At 37.5% G+C, this 18,724-nt stretch overlaps 1 protein-coding gene across 1 annotated transcript; it reads right to left on the bottom strand.

Annotated features, from left to right (window-relative positions):
- Window positions 1–205: 205 nt before the first annotated feature.
- On the bottom strand, window positions 206–15,277 carry smchd1 (structural maintenance of chromosomes flexible hinge domain containing 1). The gene is given in 48 exon segments (XM_020935671.2): window positions 206–473; window positions 549–704; window positions 779–947; window positions 1,024–1,094; window positions 1,202–1,320; window positions 1,419–1,597; window positions 1,744–1,863; window positions 1,937–2,025; window positions 2,107–2,226; window positions 2,299–2,428; window positions 2,498–2,581; window positions 2,583–2,654; window positions 2,740–2,871; window positions 2,975–3,065; window positions 3,139–3,200; window positions 3,277–3,383; window positions 3,464–3,621; window positions 3,739–3,818; window positions 3,904–4,029; window positions 4,101–4,262; window positions 4,366–4,484; window positions 4,553–4,638; window positions 4,765–4,907; window positions 5,474–5,695; window positions 5,767–5,892; window positions 5,967–6,106; window positions 6,213–6,285; window positions 6,375–6,474; window positions 7,340–7,484; window positions 7,601–7,720; window positions 7,792–7,869; window positions 7,954–8,067; window positions 8,142–8,224; window positions 8,797–8,903; window positions 9,008–9,127; window positions 9,198–9,395; window positions 9,528–9,711; window positions 9,780–9,891; window positions 9,967–10,195; window positions 10,270–10,375; window positions 10,455–10,621; window positions 10,693–10,812; window positions 11,746–11,860; window positions 13,033–13,166; window positions 13,239–13,321; window positions 13,413–13,571; window positions 14,318–14,393; window positions 14,876–15,277. Coding segments are annotated over 48 exon segments (5,895 nt in total). The 5' UTR covers window positions 15,002–15,277; the 3' UTR covers window positions 206–390.
- Between the last annotated feature and the right edge of the window lie 3,447 nt (window positions 15,278–18,724).

Genomic DNA, 18,724 nt, shown 5'->3' with positions numbered 1-18,724 from the left:
TTGTTTGAGACCTACAGAAAAGGCGGAGGGTTTATTTTAAACATGTTCATACTTTCAGCAAACTAAAATACACATATACACAATATAAGAAAAACCGCTAGAAATCTTTATCAAAAACATTGTTAAATTCTGTGCAAAAAGCAAATATTCAACATTTATCTTTAGCAGTTTGTCAGTAAACAAGAAAAAGAAAACACAGGCAAAATTATTGCTTGTTTTCGATTTTAATAATTGTTAAAACAAACCAATATATACTTACTTATACAAAAAAGTGTGCAGTAAAAATATTTAAAACTCTAGCACTGTAAAAACAAAACAAAACAAAAACAATAATGCAATGTACCCACATTATATGGTCTTTTTTCACAGTAATTTGGCATTTTAATGGGATTATTTTGATCCCAGTTTTGCTCGTTTGGTAGTAATGCCCGACGTTTCACCACCGCTGTCATGAACCCTTTTGAGTGGGGTTGCTGAAGAAAAAAAAATCATTAGACAAAAACTAAAATTTTTCCATGTCATGTTGTATTTTATGTCACTTTTCATACCAAGTTGTATTTCAATCTCTTGCAGTTGTTTGTCCATAATCCCCAAAGACTCCCTATTCTTCTTGATTTTAGGCTCCAAAATACTAAATGTGTCATTCTGTTCCTTTATCTGTTGAAGCTTTTTTTCAAGAGCTACTCTGTACTGTTTGAGATGCTCTATATTAAAAGATGGATAAGAGATTACAAAACTACATTTCAATATGGATGGATCAAATGATTCAATATGATACCTATATTTTTTTGAAGGCTTGAGAAATGCTCAGGTAGGGGGGCCCCAAAGATCTCCAACTGGTGCATGGGTGGAGCTTTATTCTGTGCACCCCCAAACTTTCCACTGGCACTGACCCTCTCCCCTTGTTTGGTGAGGATGGTGGGGCACATCACATTGCATCTCACCACCTACACAAAAAATATAATTAAAAAGTATAAAGAAAAAAGAAGTACATATTCAATCATGTCTAATAGTTTGACTTACAGACTGTCTGTAATGGTTTGCAGAGTCTAGGTCATCAATCAAGATGGTCCTCCCCAGGAGGGTCCTAAATACTGTATGACAATCAAGTAGATCATTTTTAGACATTTGTCCATTTGTCCAAACTGGTACAAGTTTGCTTCATATGAAGTGCACAAAAATGAACCACCTCCTTACTCACCAATCTCACAGTCTGCGCGGTTGTCTGGGTAAATCAGAACGTCTGCCGCATACCGTGGATTTCCCCTTGGAGCAAAAAGTACCCGACCATTTTGTATATGGGGTAATGGTAAGAGGGGGCTGAAAAGGTTGAAAAGGTATCACATGTACAGTATTGAGTATAGACACTATATTATCAGCTTTTTATTTTACAACCATACATAGCAGCAAAAACATACCGTTTATAAGAGGGGTTAATTCCTTCGATGGGCAAAATCTGCTGCTTGCCATTGGTGAGCCTAAGGATTTCCTTTGCAGCTGCATATGTCGTGGTGACAATGCAGTCCATGTCACCTCTGATGTGCCATGAGATCACCCAGGCTTCAAAATCATCCATCACATATGCCAAGTGACCAACCTGCGCGTAATTTCATTGTGATTTTGATTTGAATTTAATACAGTATAATCAAAGAGATTTAAAAAAGGCATGTGTGACTATCAGTTCTTTCAATTAGAAATACAAAAACCTAACTCAAATAAACAACACAATACAGAACACATTACCTTTCCTATAACATCTGGTCCTTTACTGTAACACGGTATTTTGCAAGTTCTTCTGGGTGTGTTCCAAATGCTTCTGGCTTCAAGCTGCTTTTCATGTAGGATTCTGTCAACCATCTCAATCTGTAAAATAGATGATCAAATGTGTAAAGCATTTTTACATGCACATGAATGCTTAAACTAGAGAATTTATTACAGATGTATTTTCTGTTAAGTCCTCATTCCATTCATTTCTGAGTTTATTTCGCAGGTTTGCCTCATTCTCAGATAATTTTTTTAATAAACCTGAAAAAAACAAACAACACATTCAAAGCAAATTATAGAGTTTCAATAAGAATTAAAATGTCATTTAAAATTGACCCACACCATCGTACTCTTCCATAAGTTTCGTGTGCTGTGTCTGTCGTTTTTTAATTTGGATAATAGCGTCTTTGACTGCATCCCTTTTTCTGCATAATGCCACATGTATTTTCTGGTTCTCTTCATCTAAAGTGTAGAAGCTGTTAGTTTGGCAAAAGTACAGTAGAAAGATTAGCCAAAAAGGAGTGCATAGTTTACCATTGGAAAAGCTGAAGTGAAACTCATAAGAATCTAGACTCCCAGGAATTCTTGGGGAAATCTCAGGTCTGAAGAGGACCATATATGTGACCCCATGTACCCCAGGACTTTTTTTCATTATGGCAAGATTCTGTTGAAAATTCATGATCAGATATTCACAATGTGATTTGTTAATCCTTGTATAAAGAAATAAACTTACAGAAACATGAGCCTTTCCATTCTCTAGCTTAATTCTACAATTAATGCTTTTATCTTCAAATAACGGAACATTCTCTCTGCTTGCAACTGTTCAAGTTTTCTATAGAGATCTTAACAACCCCATTCAGTCCTTGACCTGCTGGGTTGCCATACTGATCCTGTAAAAAAATTAAAAAATAAAAATAATGTTTACAAATTATGAACAAATACATGGGGCAATTAAAGATGGTGTTTGGGGCTCACCATTATCATCAGAGTCATGTTCTCCACCAACATTCTTTTGGCGATGTCTTCACTATAAGATACAACTTGTGTTGGAGGTGGATTTTCAGGAGCCAACTTCATCGGCCTATTTGCCACTACATTTACAAGAATCTAACGAGAATAAACCATAAGAAAACATGAAAGTCACAAAAAATATCTGTACAAAAATTGGTAGATAAAAATGTGTTATTTGGCTGTTTAAGATGCTTCATACCGGATCACTACACAATGTTATTTTATTTTTAGGGTCATGTAAGAAGAACTGGATAGTATATTTCCCAACATGTTCAGGGACAGGCTTTTCTCTATAAACAGGAAAACAATATTTACATATTGAGTAACACCCTAACCAAGAAACAACACAACTTGTCATTATACCTGAAATAAAAAATGTCCTTCTTTTCATTCTCCTTGGGCTCACAACACTGAAATTCAATTGGCTAGAAAGGATAATCTTTGGTAAAAAAACAATACCATCTTAGTAACTTAAGTGCTTGGTTTGGACATGACACTTACTGTATTTGAGCCTGGGTTTCTTGAGTCTCCCTTCCAATATTGCATAGACACAGCTTGTCGGGTTATGATTGGCCTGCCTTCATCTGACATAACAGTCACTAAAAATGCTGAACAAACATGGAGCTGACTGTAGTTATATTAGTCAAAATAAACACATTAATACAAATATATTTGACTCATCACATACCAGGAAGCAACTCGCCAGCGATAAAAGTGGCCCTTTTGTCATACTCCACCTCTAAGCTGACAGGTTTATTAGGATCAGGGAGGACAGTCAGATTTACAGATGGTCCAGGTATCGGTTCCTTTTTAAAGATTCCTTTAAAGTTCAGCGCATACGATCCCCTTCAAAGAAAGGAATGGATTTATAACTCTACACTTGTCGTGTCATTGTTAGAAAATAATATTTGGAAGTGAATGTTGTATTTAATGAACTGGTGCCCCCTTGTGGCTTTTCCTTACTTTGGTCCACTCACACAAGTCACAGTGAAAGAAGCCTGTCCTTCTGCATTCACAGGCTGTGACGATACATTTATACTCATCTACCATATAAAATAAATTCAAAAATAAATAAATTAGTGGAAATTGTGTCTTAATTAATGTATCTAGCATAACTGAGAAACATACATTTAATTCTGATGAGGCCAATATTTTTACCACAACCCTCTGATCTGGAGAGGGATTATCCCACTGGTCACACAATTGGATAACAAATGGTGTGGGAATGCCATGACCATTCAAAACATTCATAAACTAGGAGGAAAAATAAAATCTGAGTCATTACATGAAGTTAATGGGCACATGTGGTAAAATGCGGTACCTACCTGGGCCTGTCCACTGATAAGAGTAAGCTTTGCAGGAATTCCTGCAGCCACTTTGAGTCTGGTACGGTATGTAAAATCTCCAAAGGTAAAACTCATCTCCCTGGAACCAGGAGTCCCAGAGATGAAGCGCACACCAGTCACTACAACTGAACAGCTACTCTCCTGATGTTGACACAGAACAAAGACACTCACCATCATTACAAATGCAATGTTTACGTGAACATTTGAATGACTAAGAAAAGATCTGACACATTTGCACTCTCACCTCAAACTTTAATTTTAAAGCTTTTTGGTCCAGATCCTCACCCTCTACGATTATTTCATTTACGCAGGATGGTTTCAATGTCTTTGTAACATTATCATATCGGTCCACAAGCTCTAAGACTGTAGGCAAACTTACTGATTATCAAATGTTCTGTCAAATTCTTTCAATCCCAATAAGTCACACTCACTTATGTTTCCAGGCAACATTTCCCCAAGTCTTGCTATGCATTTTGGGAGAATTACTTTTAATCCTGCAGGCACATCAGGAATAGGCCTGGAAAATATGTATGTAGAATGAATCAAGAACAGTGTGCCTGAGCAGTTTAGCAACTTCCTTTCCATTGCCCTAAGGTGTTCATTTAGAATGTACTGGTTTGGTGATAGATACGTAAAAACTTACACAATGATAAAGGAGGCGGTAACACTCTGGTCTTGGTATGACACTTGGTAAAACTGATCGGCATGAGCTTTGGTTGGTACTGTAACATCAGGGAGCTTGCCTTTCATCAGTTCTTTCTGATCGATGTTCCCAGTCCAGTTAGCCTAAAATGATTGTTATTTTGTTTAGTTTTTTAAATTGGTGTCATTTGTATTTTATCTATACTTTAAGAAGGGCTGTATTAAGCAAAATTAACTCCTGTGAACCATGTTATAATATTATTACATCTTCAAAAACATGCCTGGAGTTGTGTTTTGCTTCATTCACACATTTGAGTAATCCTTTATTATTAGTCTGTCTACATCTCCAAAGCTCAAAATGCTCTGTTCCACCTTGTGATGTCATGAAACGGTAGTTTTCAAGTTAACAGCTACCATTTACAGTACCTTTAGTTCAATAGAGATTTGCAATTCCAGGTATGAAATAATCCAAATGAATCTAGTTAAACACATTGGAGCACTTCCTGTATTACCAAGCGACGTCATAAGTTGGAACAGTGTTTTCTGTTCGAGAGAAGAACACTAAATATGCAGAGTTTGTGTGTTAAACATGTGTGAATTAAACAAAACACGACTCCAGGTAGGTTATTTGATGAGGAAACAGCATTATAATATAGATCAGAAAATAGTGTAATATGGGCCCTTTGAGAATTATTACATGTTCCACTCACCTTGATCTTTGAAGCCACCTCAGCCGTGATAGGAACCTCTCTATCACCCTCATCGTAAAGCATGAAGTACAGGTTTCCCAACACAGCACCAGCCATCCAGTCGATTTTCTCGTTGTTTTTCAGTTCAAGACACGCATCCTTTTCATAGATCTTGATACGAATGACTCTTTTACTGGGCAGTACAAGCACCTCACGTGTGACTTCCTCTATACCCTTTTGACTCTGAAAGAAAGCACGCCATCTTACAGCTCAAAATCTTCAATAGTGTGAATAAAAAAGCACTGATTACTCACAGGAACACTGAATCGAACTTGAAGGCTTTGTGGCTTTCCGTGGGTAAGTGACAAATTGATGGGTTTACTCACATATTCACCAATTCCAGCCATGCAGTTTATGTTGGCTGGTGGCTGATGTGGAACCTAAAAAGGAAAATAGAGAGAGAAATGTCATACTTATTGATGGACAGAACACATGCTTAAAAATTAATTCATACAACGCATCGAGCAGTCATTTTGGGTGTTGCAGTGGGGTTTCCATCCTCATCTTGAACCATAACACTCCATTTAATTGTACTGCCATTCTCCACCTCGACTGGGTTCTCTTTGGGAATTACTTGGATGGAGTGTGGGTTACCTAAAACATAAAAGACAGGCAAGTGTGTCACAAGATGTTTACGTGGAAAAGGGGTTTGTGTTAAGAGATATTCCAAAACCAAATTTAAAGGAATAAAACACTTTACCAGGAAGTACAGTAATCGTCACTGTTTTGGAGTGCTCTCTGAGACCATCTATTGTCACCTTTAGGTCATGCAGCTAAAAGCACAATATTGGTGAGTGTAGAAAAATGGTATTAAATACACAAAGCAAGCATGAAGAAGTAACTCAGATGCATTTTCACTCACATTTGGCTCTAGATGATTCCTGACTTTTCCTTTTACTTTGACATTTTTAATATACATGATGTTTCTACATTCCACTTGTTCATACGTAACATCCAAACCGCTATTAAAAAATAAAAACATTGGTAACCACAAAATAACATCCAAGTCATAGTAAAAGGCATATTAAGGACTTAATTGCATCCCTGGTTGGCATTTATAATACATATATCCTTATTAATGTGTCTAAGGCCATATTTTACTCTTATATTTTCTTCCCATTAAATACAGTTCATTAGCATTCTTAGCAATAGATGCTAGCTAAGGAGCAAGCTATGGACATTTGAGAAGCTATAGGCTTTTTTACACCATATGTGGCAGCAAATGTGCCAAAAAATCTTCCAGAGAAAACACTTTTGAGGGAATGGACCATTTTTTCACCAACCAAAACACCAGAGCAGAATAAGAATGAGACCTTTCTAAGAATGAGAAGAATGAGGCTGCTCTGATGCTGCAAGACACAGAGTCGGAGAACTTTTGGCTTTTCCTCTCCTTAAACTGTCCTGACACAGATCTGCTGACCCTCCCTGACCAATCCTCCTGTTAAACTGCACTGAGACCTTTGAGACACAAAGGCCATGCAACTGCAAGAGTTTGCTGCAGCAAAACCTGAATGGTGTTATGATTTGAAAGGTGGTGTGTGCAGACGTAGCAGCCTCTCGCTCTCTCAGTCATTGTCTACACATGGAATAGAAAGAAACATAATTTCGATTCCTATGTCTAGTACATGTGAAGAAATTGACAATAAAGCTCACTTTTAAGTTTATCCTTTTTAACCTTTTTGTTTTCTCATCTTAATAATCTTATTAAGCATTAAGGCATTTATAAATACTAACCAATATCTGAAGAACCAGTAACTCGCATACTGACTACCACTTTGAAATGATGATGAATATAAAATAAATCTGACATTGACAATCATAAGTCACCTGCACTGAAGTGTAGGTTTCAAATCTGGGGGAGGTTCAACAGCATGACCGTGTCTGTCCTTAAACCTCAAAGAGATGTTAAAAGGCACTCCAATACGAAGGGTTGAGCCAATTGCGGCCACATCAAATTGATTTGCCACATCCTCTGCAAAATGTGGAAGAGAACAATCAAGCTATTATTAATTTGTAGAAAGTCTGATATCCTAAAAAATGTTGATTATAAGCTGTTTAAAGTATACTACTCTTGTATTTTACACTTACCTTTGATGGTAAACCTAAGTTTAAAATGTGGAAGACGTCTTTCTCCAAATTCATTGGCTTTGGTCTCAGTTTGAATGGTAATTAAATGCAATGTATATTTTCCCAGTGCCAAAATGTTCCCTACAAAAAGGGCTTATTAGGGGTCATGCTTGGTTTTTTGTTAAAATAAACATAATAAAAAGACGCCATACCGATCTCTTTAAACCAAAAATTCCACTTTGGTGAATGGTCAGCTTCCACTGCTAAAATCTCTTGATCTCCCTTAGGAACTGTTGATTTGAACTCTCAAAATCTTATTTGCTAAAATCCTTTTTTAAGATTATAAAATACAAAGGTGTTGCAATAGATCTTACCATGATGCACTAGTCTGAGCACAACTGACAGTTTTTTTAACACTCCACGACCCACGGACGGCAGGCAGGACATAGAATCCCCCTTCTTATTCAGAATCTTTACATTTATTGGTCCTTCGAGGAGAAAGTTTCAGAGCATCTGTTAGTACCCTAGCACAAAGTTTGAGCCCTGGTCAAATATGATTTACCTAACACAGTTCCAGCTGGACAGGTTGCGTTGTCTGGCCATGGGTTGCCCTTAGGCCATGTCACCTCAAGTTTGTCTGGAAGCCTGGTAGACAAAAGAAATTGCATGAAACATAAAACTGCAGGTGATACATCACATTTAGATACATCAATATGAAATTTATTTTTATTTACATAAATGTAAGATTTTTCATCATGTAATGTTTTCAGATGCAAATAACGCAATTTATGTGTAATATGTTGCACATATTTGGGATATATAAATTTGAAAAAATTAATAGAGACAGGTTTAAATTTTAGATATCTTGTTTACTATTGGCGTTAACTCGCTGACTTTAATACAACAGGATTAGATAAATAAATCCTTCATTAACTCTAGGTGGTCTATTACTGTTTAGTACCAGACTGGAAAATGTACATAGGTGCTACTTTAAGGGATGATCTTTAAGTTTCTGAGCGAGAAAAATGCATTTAGAGAAAACTGCCTTTGAGTTGAGTTACAGTGTCACTTATAAATCTAAGGACAGGAAATCTAAGGCTAAAAAAAAAAGACTAAAAAAAAAAAAAAAAGAGACAAAAAACAAAAATGGGGAAAAAATGTATGCATAAATGTTTCAACTATAATGCCTCGCCTTTACGTATACATTTACTACTGACTTTGCAGAATCATTGTTAATGCTTTTCTTGATTTCTTCATCAGTCGCATTACTGTCAATTTTGGACAGAGGTATGATTTTTGCTTTATCATAAAGTCCTTTGGGCTCCTGCAAAACAAGGTCACATTTAGTATCCACAATGTCATGTACATGCTTTTTTAATAAATTTGCCATGTCAGGCTTGTTTTGACACCAGATTAACTCACACTCACCAAATTAATTTCCACCTGACCTCCAGGACCGTACACATGTCCCTCATGATCATGTGTTCCAAACAACAGAAAGCGATTCACTTTACCATTGTAAATAGGAGCGGTTTTTAGAGACTTGATCTGTTCATTTAAAAATACAATAATAAAACTCTGAATGCCTCCCATGTGTAGCATACAATAAAAGACTCACATAATCGCCCGCCTGGTAAATTTTGCCATCCCATTCTATTTTCGAGAATGTGGTCCATGGAAACTGGTTCCTCTTGGTTGGTATATCATTCCGTGAGATTGTGCCCTGGTAGTTCATAAACTTCACTTGTTTGTCAAATTTTTCATGACAGGATTGTAGCCACTGACTAAACTCTTTTTGGAGGTTAGTTCTTTGATTCTGTGGAAGCCAGAGTTAACATTTAAAAAGTGAAAAAAAAAATCTGATAAACAAAGATTGCAGATATCTATTTTCTCAAAAATTATAGATCTAGACAGTCAAAAGTCAAACAGCCATTATTCATTCACTGACCTGTCCCTTCAAAACAACCGTGAATATTGTGTCTTTGTTTTTGAGTTTCTGCTCCAGGTCTATGAAGGTAAGTTTATTCTCAGTGACTTTAAATGTGTCATCTGTGAAGAGCACACCAGAGAAGCGATTGTAACACTCAATCGGTACTTTGGATCCTTTAGAAGGCTGGCTGCACCAATCAAAGCTGCAAAAAGAAATGAACAATTTACTTACTATTTAAAAAATGCCTTTAATGTATCATACAGTATTTACTCTTGCACTGTTGTGTATGGAATAAGACGTCCATTCCAATAGCATTCAAAGACCGGCTTCTTTTGCTTTTGGGCATTGATGTCAGTATTATACTCATTTTCTTCAACATCTCCTGGGAACATAAAAAAAAAATGAAAATGACTCAGTTTTCATCACATTTTGAGCTTATAATGTCTTTTGTGTTTACCATGCAGGACATCAGGAGCATCCTGGGCATCAGGGTCTTTAGGGTATGTCTCCTTGTCGTATAGGAAGGGGTGGTACCGTAGTATCCCCTCCACGATACCTGCCTCTGGGTTAGTACAAGCTCTGAACTCAAATGTAGAAACAGCAGCCTTTATGTACAAGCTCTGTAGGTCTGTTCCAATGTCTCTGAGATTAACTACACAAGAACTCTTTTTTGTCTTGAGAGTGACCTATTACATAAGGAAGTATAACAAACATTAGGAAATACAAATAAAAATATATTACTATACTGAAAGCAACACACCAGAATGTTGATTTTGGAGATTTGTTCAGAATCTAGAGTGCTTGATTTTGGTACTGCTCCTTGAATATTCCCATTGGGTCCATGTAAATAATAGTGGTATATGTGTCTGCAAAAATCCCACAACCCAGTGTATGTCAAATAATGACCTTAATGCATTAAAAACTCTTCTTTGCAAAAAAACTCACGCAAGCTGCCTCGTCCACACTTCAAAATTCTCCTTGAGAAAAGTGATGTGCTCTTTCACGACATCAGTAATAACAACAGCAGTGAAGCTCTGGTGATCATATTCTTCTGTGATGAGGTCACGCAGGAAACGGTCCACAGTTTTAGTAATGTGTGAGGACTCACCAGGCTACAACAAGTCAAACACATACAGATATAAACATTTTAGAGCAAAATTTTAAAAATCATATATAAACTTACTTTACGATTATAGATGGTTGTGCTGTAAGTGTCTTCTTTGTTCTTTTCCTTTTTCTCAAATAATGCTTTGGACAGAATAAGTTCATGCACATCAGGGGAGCTGGAAGATTTACTGATGACCTAAAAAATGATCAAAGTATGCAAATTAAAACAATTTTACAGCAATAAGAAAACCTGTAATTTGGTGTCCAAATTTCCAAATCAAATGTATCACTTGTGTTTTCATATTTTTTTATTTCAAAATTATAAAAGAAAATCATCTTAGGCCTTCCCCAGTCCACAACTAATTACAATTAACATGTACTTAAAGTGGGACTTACCATTATTACCTCCACCAAGGAGGTTATGTTTTTGCCGGCATTTGTCTGTTTGTTTGTTTGTCTGTTAGCAACATAACTCAAAAAGTTATGGGCCGATTTTGATGAAATTTTCAGGATTTGTTGGAAATGTGAAAAGGAAGAACTGATTTCATTTTGGGGGTGATCCGGAAGAAATCCTGGATTCTGGATCACTTTGAAATTTTAGTTAACATTGTGGTAAATGGGGCCAAAAATTTTGTTTCTCAATATCTCGGTTAATTATTGACCAAACCCCATGAAATTTGACTCAGGGATGGACAATGGGATCCTCTTTCATATTCCAAAGGCTGATCCGGATCTGATCCAGAAGACTGAATTTATCGCAATTTATATAAAAAATGGGGGTAGTCCTTGGCGGAGGTCTGCGCTCTCTGAGTGCTTTTCTAGTTAACTACTAAACTATGTACATGGTTGCCAGCCAAGACATATGGAAACAGATTTCTAATGGGAGTGATTGGCAAATTCAGTGTCAAAACTAACATGCCGACTTAGGAGTAAAAATTAATGAAAAAATAAGTTACTGAGAAACAGAACAGATTTCTGCAAAATCCACAAGCAAAGCACTAATCTATGTAAAGCAGATATATGCTTTGGTTCCAGACTCTCCTGCATTTTAAATGAAAGCAGAGAGACTGATTGCTCACAAAATGTACACTGTACTCTGGTTTTCATTCAGTCATTTCATTTACAGTACCCTGGTTGTCTTCCCAATATAGAAAGCTGCCTGTTTTCCTCCTACTCCAAAGTAGGATATGTCGCTGTTCAGACTTCGACAAACATGTCCAGGACGAGAGTAATTGCCTTGATCACTGCAAAATAACAGTACCATTTTAGAATTGAAGTAATGTATTAGCATATCTATGACTGATAGAGATGTACTGATCCAGCTTTTTCAGTTTCGATACCATTTTCGATACTATGGGCCCTATCTTGTCACTAGTCTTTGCGCAAGCGGCAAGTGTTAACGAGGGGTTGTGTCGAGGTCGGGCTTTACTTTGCTGCTGGGGGGCTGGAGTGAGACGGAACACGTGCATCTTTGGTGATGGCACCTGAACCAATCTGTGACCGCTGTGGCATTTAAAATCACTGCCAACATGGGTAATGTCTGTAATCTTTGCCTAATTACCAAGCAGCAAATAGGGGGGTGGGGGAAAAAAAAATTGTATGGGTACAAAAAACAGCTCTGGAGCCTCACGAGGTAAATACACACCAGTAGAAGTGCCAGGATTATAGAATTTTGGATGGGCCCTCACAGAACTGGCTGGGCTTGTGTTTGTGACTCTCGTCAACCATAGTTTTCTCTGCGTTCCTCTCCTTTTGCCCTCAATTATGCAGCTGAATGGTGCATGAACATCCTGTACAGCACACATGTGAATATTATGCATTTATCATATATTTAAAAATAAAATAAGGCTATTTGTGCCTTGAATATGTTACACATAATGTTTTTCAGTGGACTAGTTTTGATATTTATTTTTCATGATTCTGGCAGTTCACTGAAAGCGCCACACCACACCCTCTGGTCCACTTCACCTGATATTCAGGCATGGCACACCACGCTAGCACTCCCGCAAAGACCGAAGGCAAGATAAGACTCTCTAAGTATCTACTGATACCTGTGGGTATCGTAATAACCATTTCTCCCACATCCTGTTCATGTAACCCCTCTGACTGTTCCTGAAGCAGACTTTGTTTGGCCATGCAACATCTGAGCCAGCATCTTGTATGTTTCATTGTCTCTCTTCACTGTATGAGGTGGGCAGTAGCATGAAGGGTCTTGCCCAAGGACCCACACTGGTTAACTCATTGCGGTGTTTAATAAAATTAAAACATGTCCAACCAGCATATCGCCTGAAAAGATATTTGGAAGCCGATATTTCATCCTGTTTTCAGTATCCATTTCCATTTGTTTTTATTTTTCATTGCCAGCATGTGATCAGTACATCCTTAGTCAGGAATAATAATGACCTGTATTACAAACCTTGCAAATCTGCCATTTTCCTTGTTAAATTTGGAGAGCTTGTACACTGCCCAGTTGTTGAGTTGTTTAGAAGTCATACCACATCCATTATCCCACACAATGACAGCAGGTTTTCCATAGCTTTCATCAAAAAGCTAACCCAAAAAGGCAGTTTCTGCTCAGTCAGTATATTCTAAACTTTGTAACCTTCAGTATTTCAAGCCTACCATTCGTATTTCTATTGTTCGCCCTGCAGCATTATTGACTGTGGCAGAAAGTGAGTTGTCGACCAGATCAGCCAGGGCATATGCTATATAAAAGAACATTATGTAAAATAAGAATCAGTTTTTCATATTTTGTCAAGACCTAAAATGTGAAAACAACAATTTTTGAATACTTACGGAGAGCTTTCTTGCCCTCACTGTCGTAATATTTATATGTGCCACTCTCCACCACAGTATCGTGATGAGGAGTAAAATAAATAAGCTCTTCTGTGGGCACCTCTAGTGTTTGGTCCTCTCTCTGCATCAAGTATAGAGTGGCACCATCTTGTAATTGCGCTGAAAAAAAAAAACGCATGAGTATTAAACTATGTATGAAGCATTTATTTCTTCATTCAAAGAAATGAAAGTAGCTCAACAGTATTCCATGATTTACAGGCTGTGGTGGTTTGCATGTCCCTGCTGGTTTGCATGTCCCTGCAACCACAAGAGTCAGGACAATATACTTAGAACGTATAAAAGTGTAATACTTTGGGGTCGGCAGTGGAGTAGCAACTCAAAGGTGAGGTTTCTATTCATCTACAACAGCAGTTACAGGACAAATAGGAGCCTCCCGAGGGAGGTGCCCAAACACCCTGCGGAGGAAACTCATTTTGACCACTTGTGATCTTGTCCTTTTGGTCATTACCCTGAGCTCATGACCATAGGTGAGGGTAGGAACTTAGATTGACCAGTAAATCGAGAGCTATGCCTTTCGGCTTAGCTCCCTCTTCAACACAACGGTCCGATATAGCGACCGCATCACTGCTGATGCTGCACCAATCCGCCTCTCAATCTCACGCTCCCCTCACTCATGAGCAAGACTCTGAGATACCTGAACTCCTCCACTTAGGGGACACAGGATTAATTACAACAATATGAAATTTCTTCAATACAGATATGATAAAAATGAAAAAGCAAAGAGGCCCTGTTTGAAACACTAGCAGTCACTGCTCTGACTTTGATTAAAATCATCCAGTAGATGGCTTTTGCTCAGTGGTAACTGATATGACAGGGTTGGTGTTTCATTAGTGAGATTTACTTACAGTATTTTTCTGCATCAAGAACTGTCCTCTCTGTAGTGACCAAAACAAACGCTTCATGGAGTGGAACTGAAAATGTCTGTTTGCAAAAGGGAAAAAAGCTATTATAATCCATGTTTAATGTTTAATCCAGTTTTTTTAACACTACTAAAACAAAGAATTGACTGAATCTAAACTGTGAAACCGACAGTGTAAACCGACTATGTTCCCTCTTTTCTCACAATTAAAAACATATTTTAGTAAATGCACAACCCCTACATAGCCTGGCCCTAACCTTTATCTCAAAACCAGACCCTAACCATTACCCCAAAACCCAACTAACGTGGGAACATAGAGCAGGTGACTTCTTGAAAATCACAAAAACAAACTAACAAAAACAAAACAAAAAAAGGAAAGGAAAGAAGCATAAAACTGTCAGCAAGCATAGGTTACAGCAACAGGTATCCATCAAATATGATTAGGTCTCTAAACAGTCGCATAAACATAGACTAATTATGTATCCTAATAAGCTATAAAAACCTAAGAATGTTGAATAACAATCAGGTAAAAAAAAATACATGCCTCAGACAGAATGCGAAGAAAGCTCTTAAAATCCAGATCACTCGTAACCAGCCATTCTTCTTTTCGTTTGCTGCCCTCAAATCGGCGGTCATAAACGCACACTCGTCGGGAGAGATTGGACTGCATCGCGTCAGTCACAGAAGCCAACTTTCTCAGCTAGCATTAAGAACTTCGCCTCGATCATAGCTCATTCTTCTGCGTATAATCTCGCAAATGTCTGCAGCACTCGTCGGACTTGCAGCGGAACACTTTATTACGCAAGCTTTCTCTACGGATAATAACTATCCAACCAAAACCAAATTTAAAATTACCGACACAGTACCACCATAGACGTCTTTTGTTTGAGTACAGCTTTCGATTTCTCAGAAAACAGCTAGTGACTAGGTGGGCGTGTCGTTGTCAGTGGGAGGAGCAGCAGAGTGTAGAGGGCTTTTTTGTATATGGGTAAAAAAAAACGTTAAAAATACATTTAACAAACATTAACTAAACCCAATACAAAAATAAGAATATTTTAAATACAAAATAATATAATTTGCAATTAGACGAATTAAATAAATTAAGGAAATTAATATTATGAAATATACTTTACGGCTCAAACTTTATCGCAGCGAGGAAGAGGAAATCTGTGGGTCCCTTATCTCTTGCTCATAGCGTATGGATTGATATCATCCGTGTGGAGGAGGTAACTGATGGTGGTCCCGTTTCTGAGTCGGTATAGCCAGTGCTGTTGATGATTTGGCTGAGGGGGTTCAGAGATATGCACATAGGCCAAAATTATAAATATATATTATAAATATATGTATTGTAACGAATGCCAGACACAGACAGTCATTTTGGATCGATCAAAACGCACAGCCAAGCGCTAATAGCAAATATTACGCAACCTGATCCACCGTGCTCACACAGCCCCAACAACACAACGTAACACACCACTCACAACCAGTCCCAACAACGTCAGCAAAACTAGAAGAGTAGGAACACACTGCATCAGCGCCGCTCCTACAGCACACAGCAGAATAACCGGAGCAGCTCCAATAGTGGAGCTGTTAGGACCTGTTGAAAGGACCAGGGCTAAATTACGCAGCCTGGGCCTCACTACCTTTTTTCTAATCACTGTAATAACCCTCAGAAAATCACTCAGCTTTAAAGACACAATGCAAATAACTCTGACTACACTCAAAAAATATCACATAGCTTTAAAACCACAATGTATACTCAAAAATATCATTTACTACACTCAAAAAATATCATTTCTTCAATAACACAAGGTAAATATCATTTACTACACTCAAAAATTATCGTTTAAGGAGCAGGAAGCTTCGCATCCGCATTGCCTACAGGCCTCCCACACGCCGCATAACATATAGGTTTCGTACATCAATGTCAAATAAAGGTCAGCTGTCAAAAGAACAGAAGGCCCTTATCTTTCCTGCACACAAACATAACGGTTACAGAAATTATTGCAAAATAACCTAAACTTAAAAATTAAATTGAAAGAATTAAGCAAATCAATATAAAGGAAACAAATCAGATTAAATCAAAGCAAAACAAGTAACTCATGGTAATATGGGTCACAAAAGCACTTCTAATATCTAAATCAAACACTCTTAATCTCTAATGCTCTAACAGTTATTCAATTATCAAAATAAAGCATCATGAACATCTTCATCTGAATTCAGGAGCCCTTTTAGTGGGGCTTACGCCAAAACCTTCATCTTTTTACCCCACCCAAGTGAGCTCTCCTGTGGCCGAGGGAGGGTTCACGACAGGACCAAAATAGTTCGCTTTTATGGTATAAGCATGAAACTCTGCCAGATTAGTAACACCCCCAGGACTATTATTTCTGGATATGGAACCAAGTGTAATTCAACACTGGAGCTGAGAACTGCACATGTCACAAAATGGACTATATGAAAATGAGGCTGACTTAAAAAATACTACATAATTCCTTTCTTACAGTCTAATTTGTTTAGTTATCCATTTTGTAATGTTGAACAACTATTTTTCATAAACTCCAAAGCATTAAGGCAGTCACATGATCGTTTTCCTCAAGAATGTAAGGGTTGTCTGGGTTCCCTGTGGCTGAAATCCAAGTTAATACAATATTTTATCTTTCAAAGACATATTTATTGGGTTTTTGATAACAAAACACATTTTACCATCTCTAAAGATCTGTAAGTGCCATATCATGGTTCATAATGATAATTAAATGCTGCATGGAAGCGAGGCTTAACCCCAAACACAGAACAGAGACTACCTTAAATCAGTAAACTTATTTAAAGTGCTGTAAGTGCATCTGCTGCCACATTTACATGAACCTGTACACGCCAATTTTGTCTTTGCACACTTGCATCACCCAGCACAGGCTTCTGCATCCACACTTTTTAAGATCATAGAATGCGTCCTTTGCCACTTGTCCTAACCACTAACTGCCATCACGCTTCCATCCCCAATCTGCAGGGCTGGGCAGATCTGGTGTCTTAAAATTCAAAAAATCTTAATGGTGCTTTATAACTTCTCTGATGGGGGGTCCACAAACTGCTTCTTTTATGAAGATGTTATAGCTTTGGCTGGAATGTTCCACTGTATGGCATTAAACATACCAGTCTTGTGTTTATTCAGTTAAGGATTGAAAATGTGTTTATTGCTCAAATATCTAAAATGCATACATTCTTACATTTAGCAGGGTCTCTTGCATGTCACCAGGGAGATGGATAAGGTTAATGTCATACTGTGAAAGTGTTAAAGAGTTTTTCAAACTTTGTATAGATGATTCTTTGTCTTATTTTATCAAAGGGTATTTCTCTAAGTGAACTTCTCATTAACTGTTATCTTCCCCAAGGACAGTCCTCCCTAAGCACATCCCTCCCTTACACCTCAGCAGCTGGCACACACACACACACACACACACACATACACACACACACACACACACACACACACACACACACACACACACACACACACACACACACACACACACACACACACACACACAGAATACACACCTTTATTCTCTGTGTTTTTTAGTGTCATAGAAAAATGTAACCGCCCATTTATTCTTGTAACTTGTGTGATTTAATAAATACGTGACGTTGGACGGTGGTTCTTCGGCAGTTAAGAGCTGTAGCTGCGCCTCTGTCCCTCGCCTCAAGTAAAAACCCTGAATTCTGCCTTCTGAGTTTCCTTGTGTTAATATCTCTGTTATTTTCTGACAGAAAGCAAAGTAATAACATTTCCCTGGAGACAAGCAGGTATCTTACCTTCCTCTGGAAATGTTACATTGTGAACCTAAAGGCGTTAAATTGCATTGTTCTTTTACATAGCCTTTACATAGCCATCTCACATTATGAGAAGAAAAAAAAACATTATTTCAGCAGTTTAAGCATTTTGTTTTTTAATTAGACTTTATTTTAACATTTGAAGCTAAAACATAGTAAATTTGTGGTCTTAATAATGGGTTTATATCTTTATTACAATCTATATCTCACTGTAGTACAGGTGTGAACAGAGCCTCCTCTTTAGATTAAACTATAGTCTGAATATCTACAGCTCATTCCACATTGAGAGATCGCAATGAAAATACTACACCATCACAAAACCTGGTCAGATCTTGCCTTAATTTGGTCATAATCCCAAATCATCATTTTCACAATTTCTTAGGTGTTTTCAATTTGGTGTGGGTTTACTGAATGAGCCGTCCACCTCTGCTCTTGTCATTATTGTTATTATGATACTGTGATGTGTTTTAGGGGGGGTAAATTAATTCGGTGATGATTGTGGTTTATTCGTGGCACATGCCAAATTTAAATTCTAGAAACAGTAAATAATACTATTAAAGATGCACTG

This window comes from Boleophthalmus pectinirostris, unplaced genomic scaffold (genome assembly GCF_026225935.1).
Source record: "Boleophthalmus pectinirostris isolate CB_2022bp ecotype Guang Dong unplaced genomic scaffold, ASM2622593v1 HiC_scaffold_15, whole genome shotgun sequence".
NCBI lineage: Eukaryota > Metazoa > Chordata > Actinopteri > Gobiiformes > Gobiidae > Boleophthalmus > Boleophthalmus pectinirostris.
This window is presented reverse-complemented; position numbering and strand designations above follow the sequence as displayed.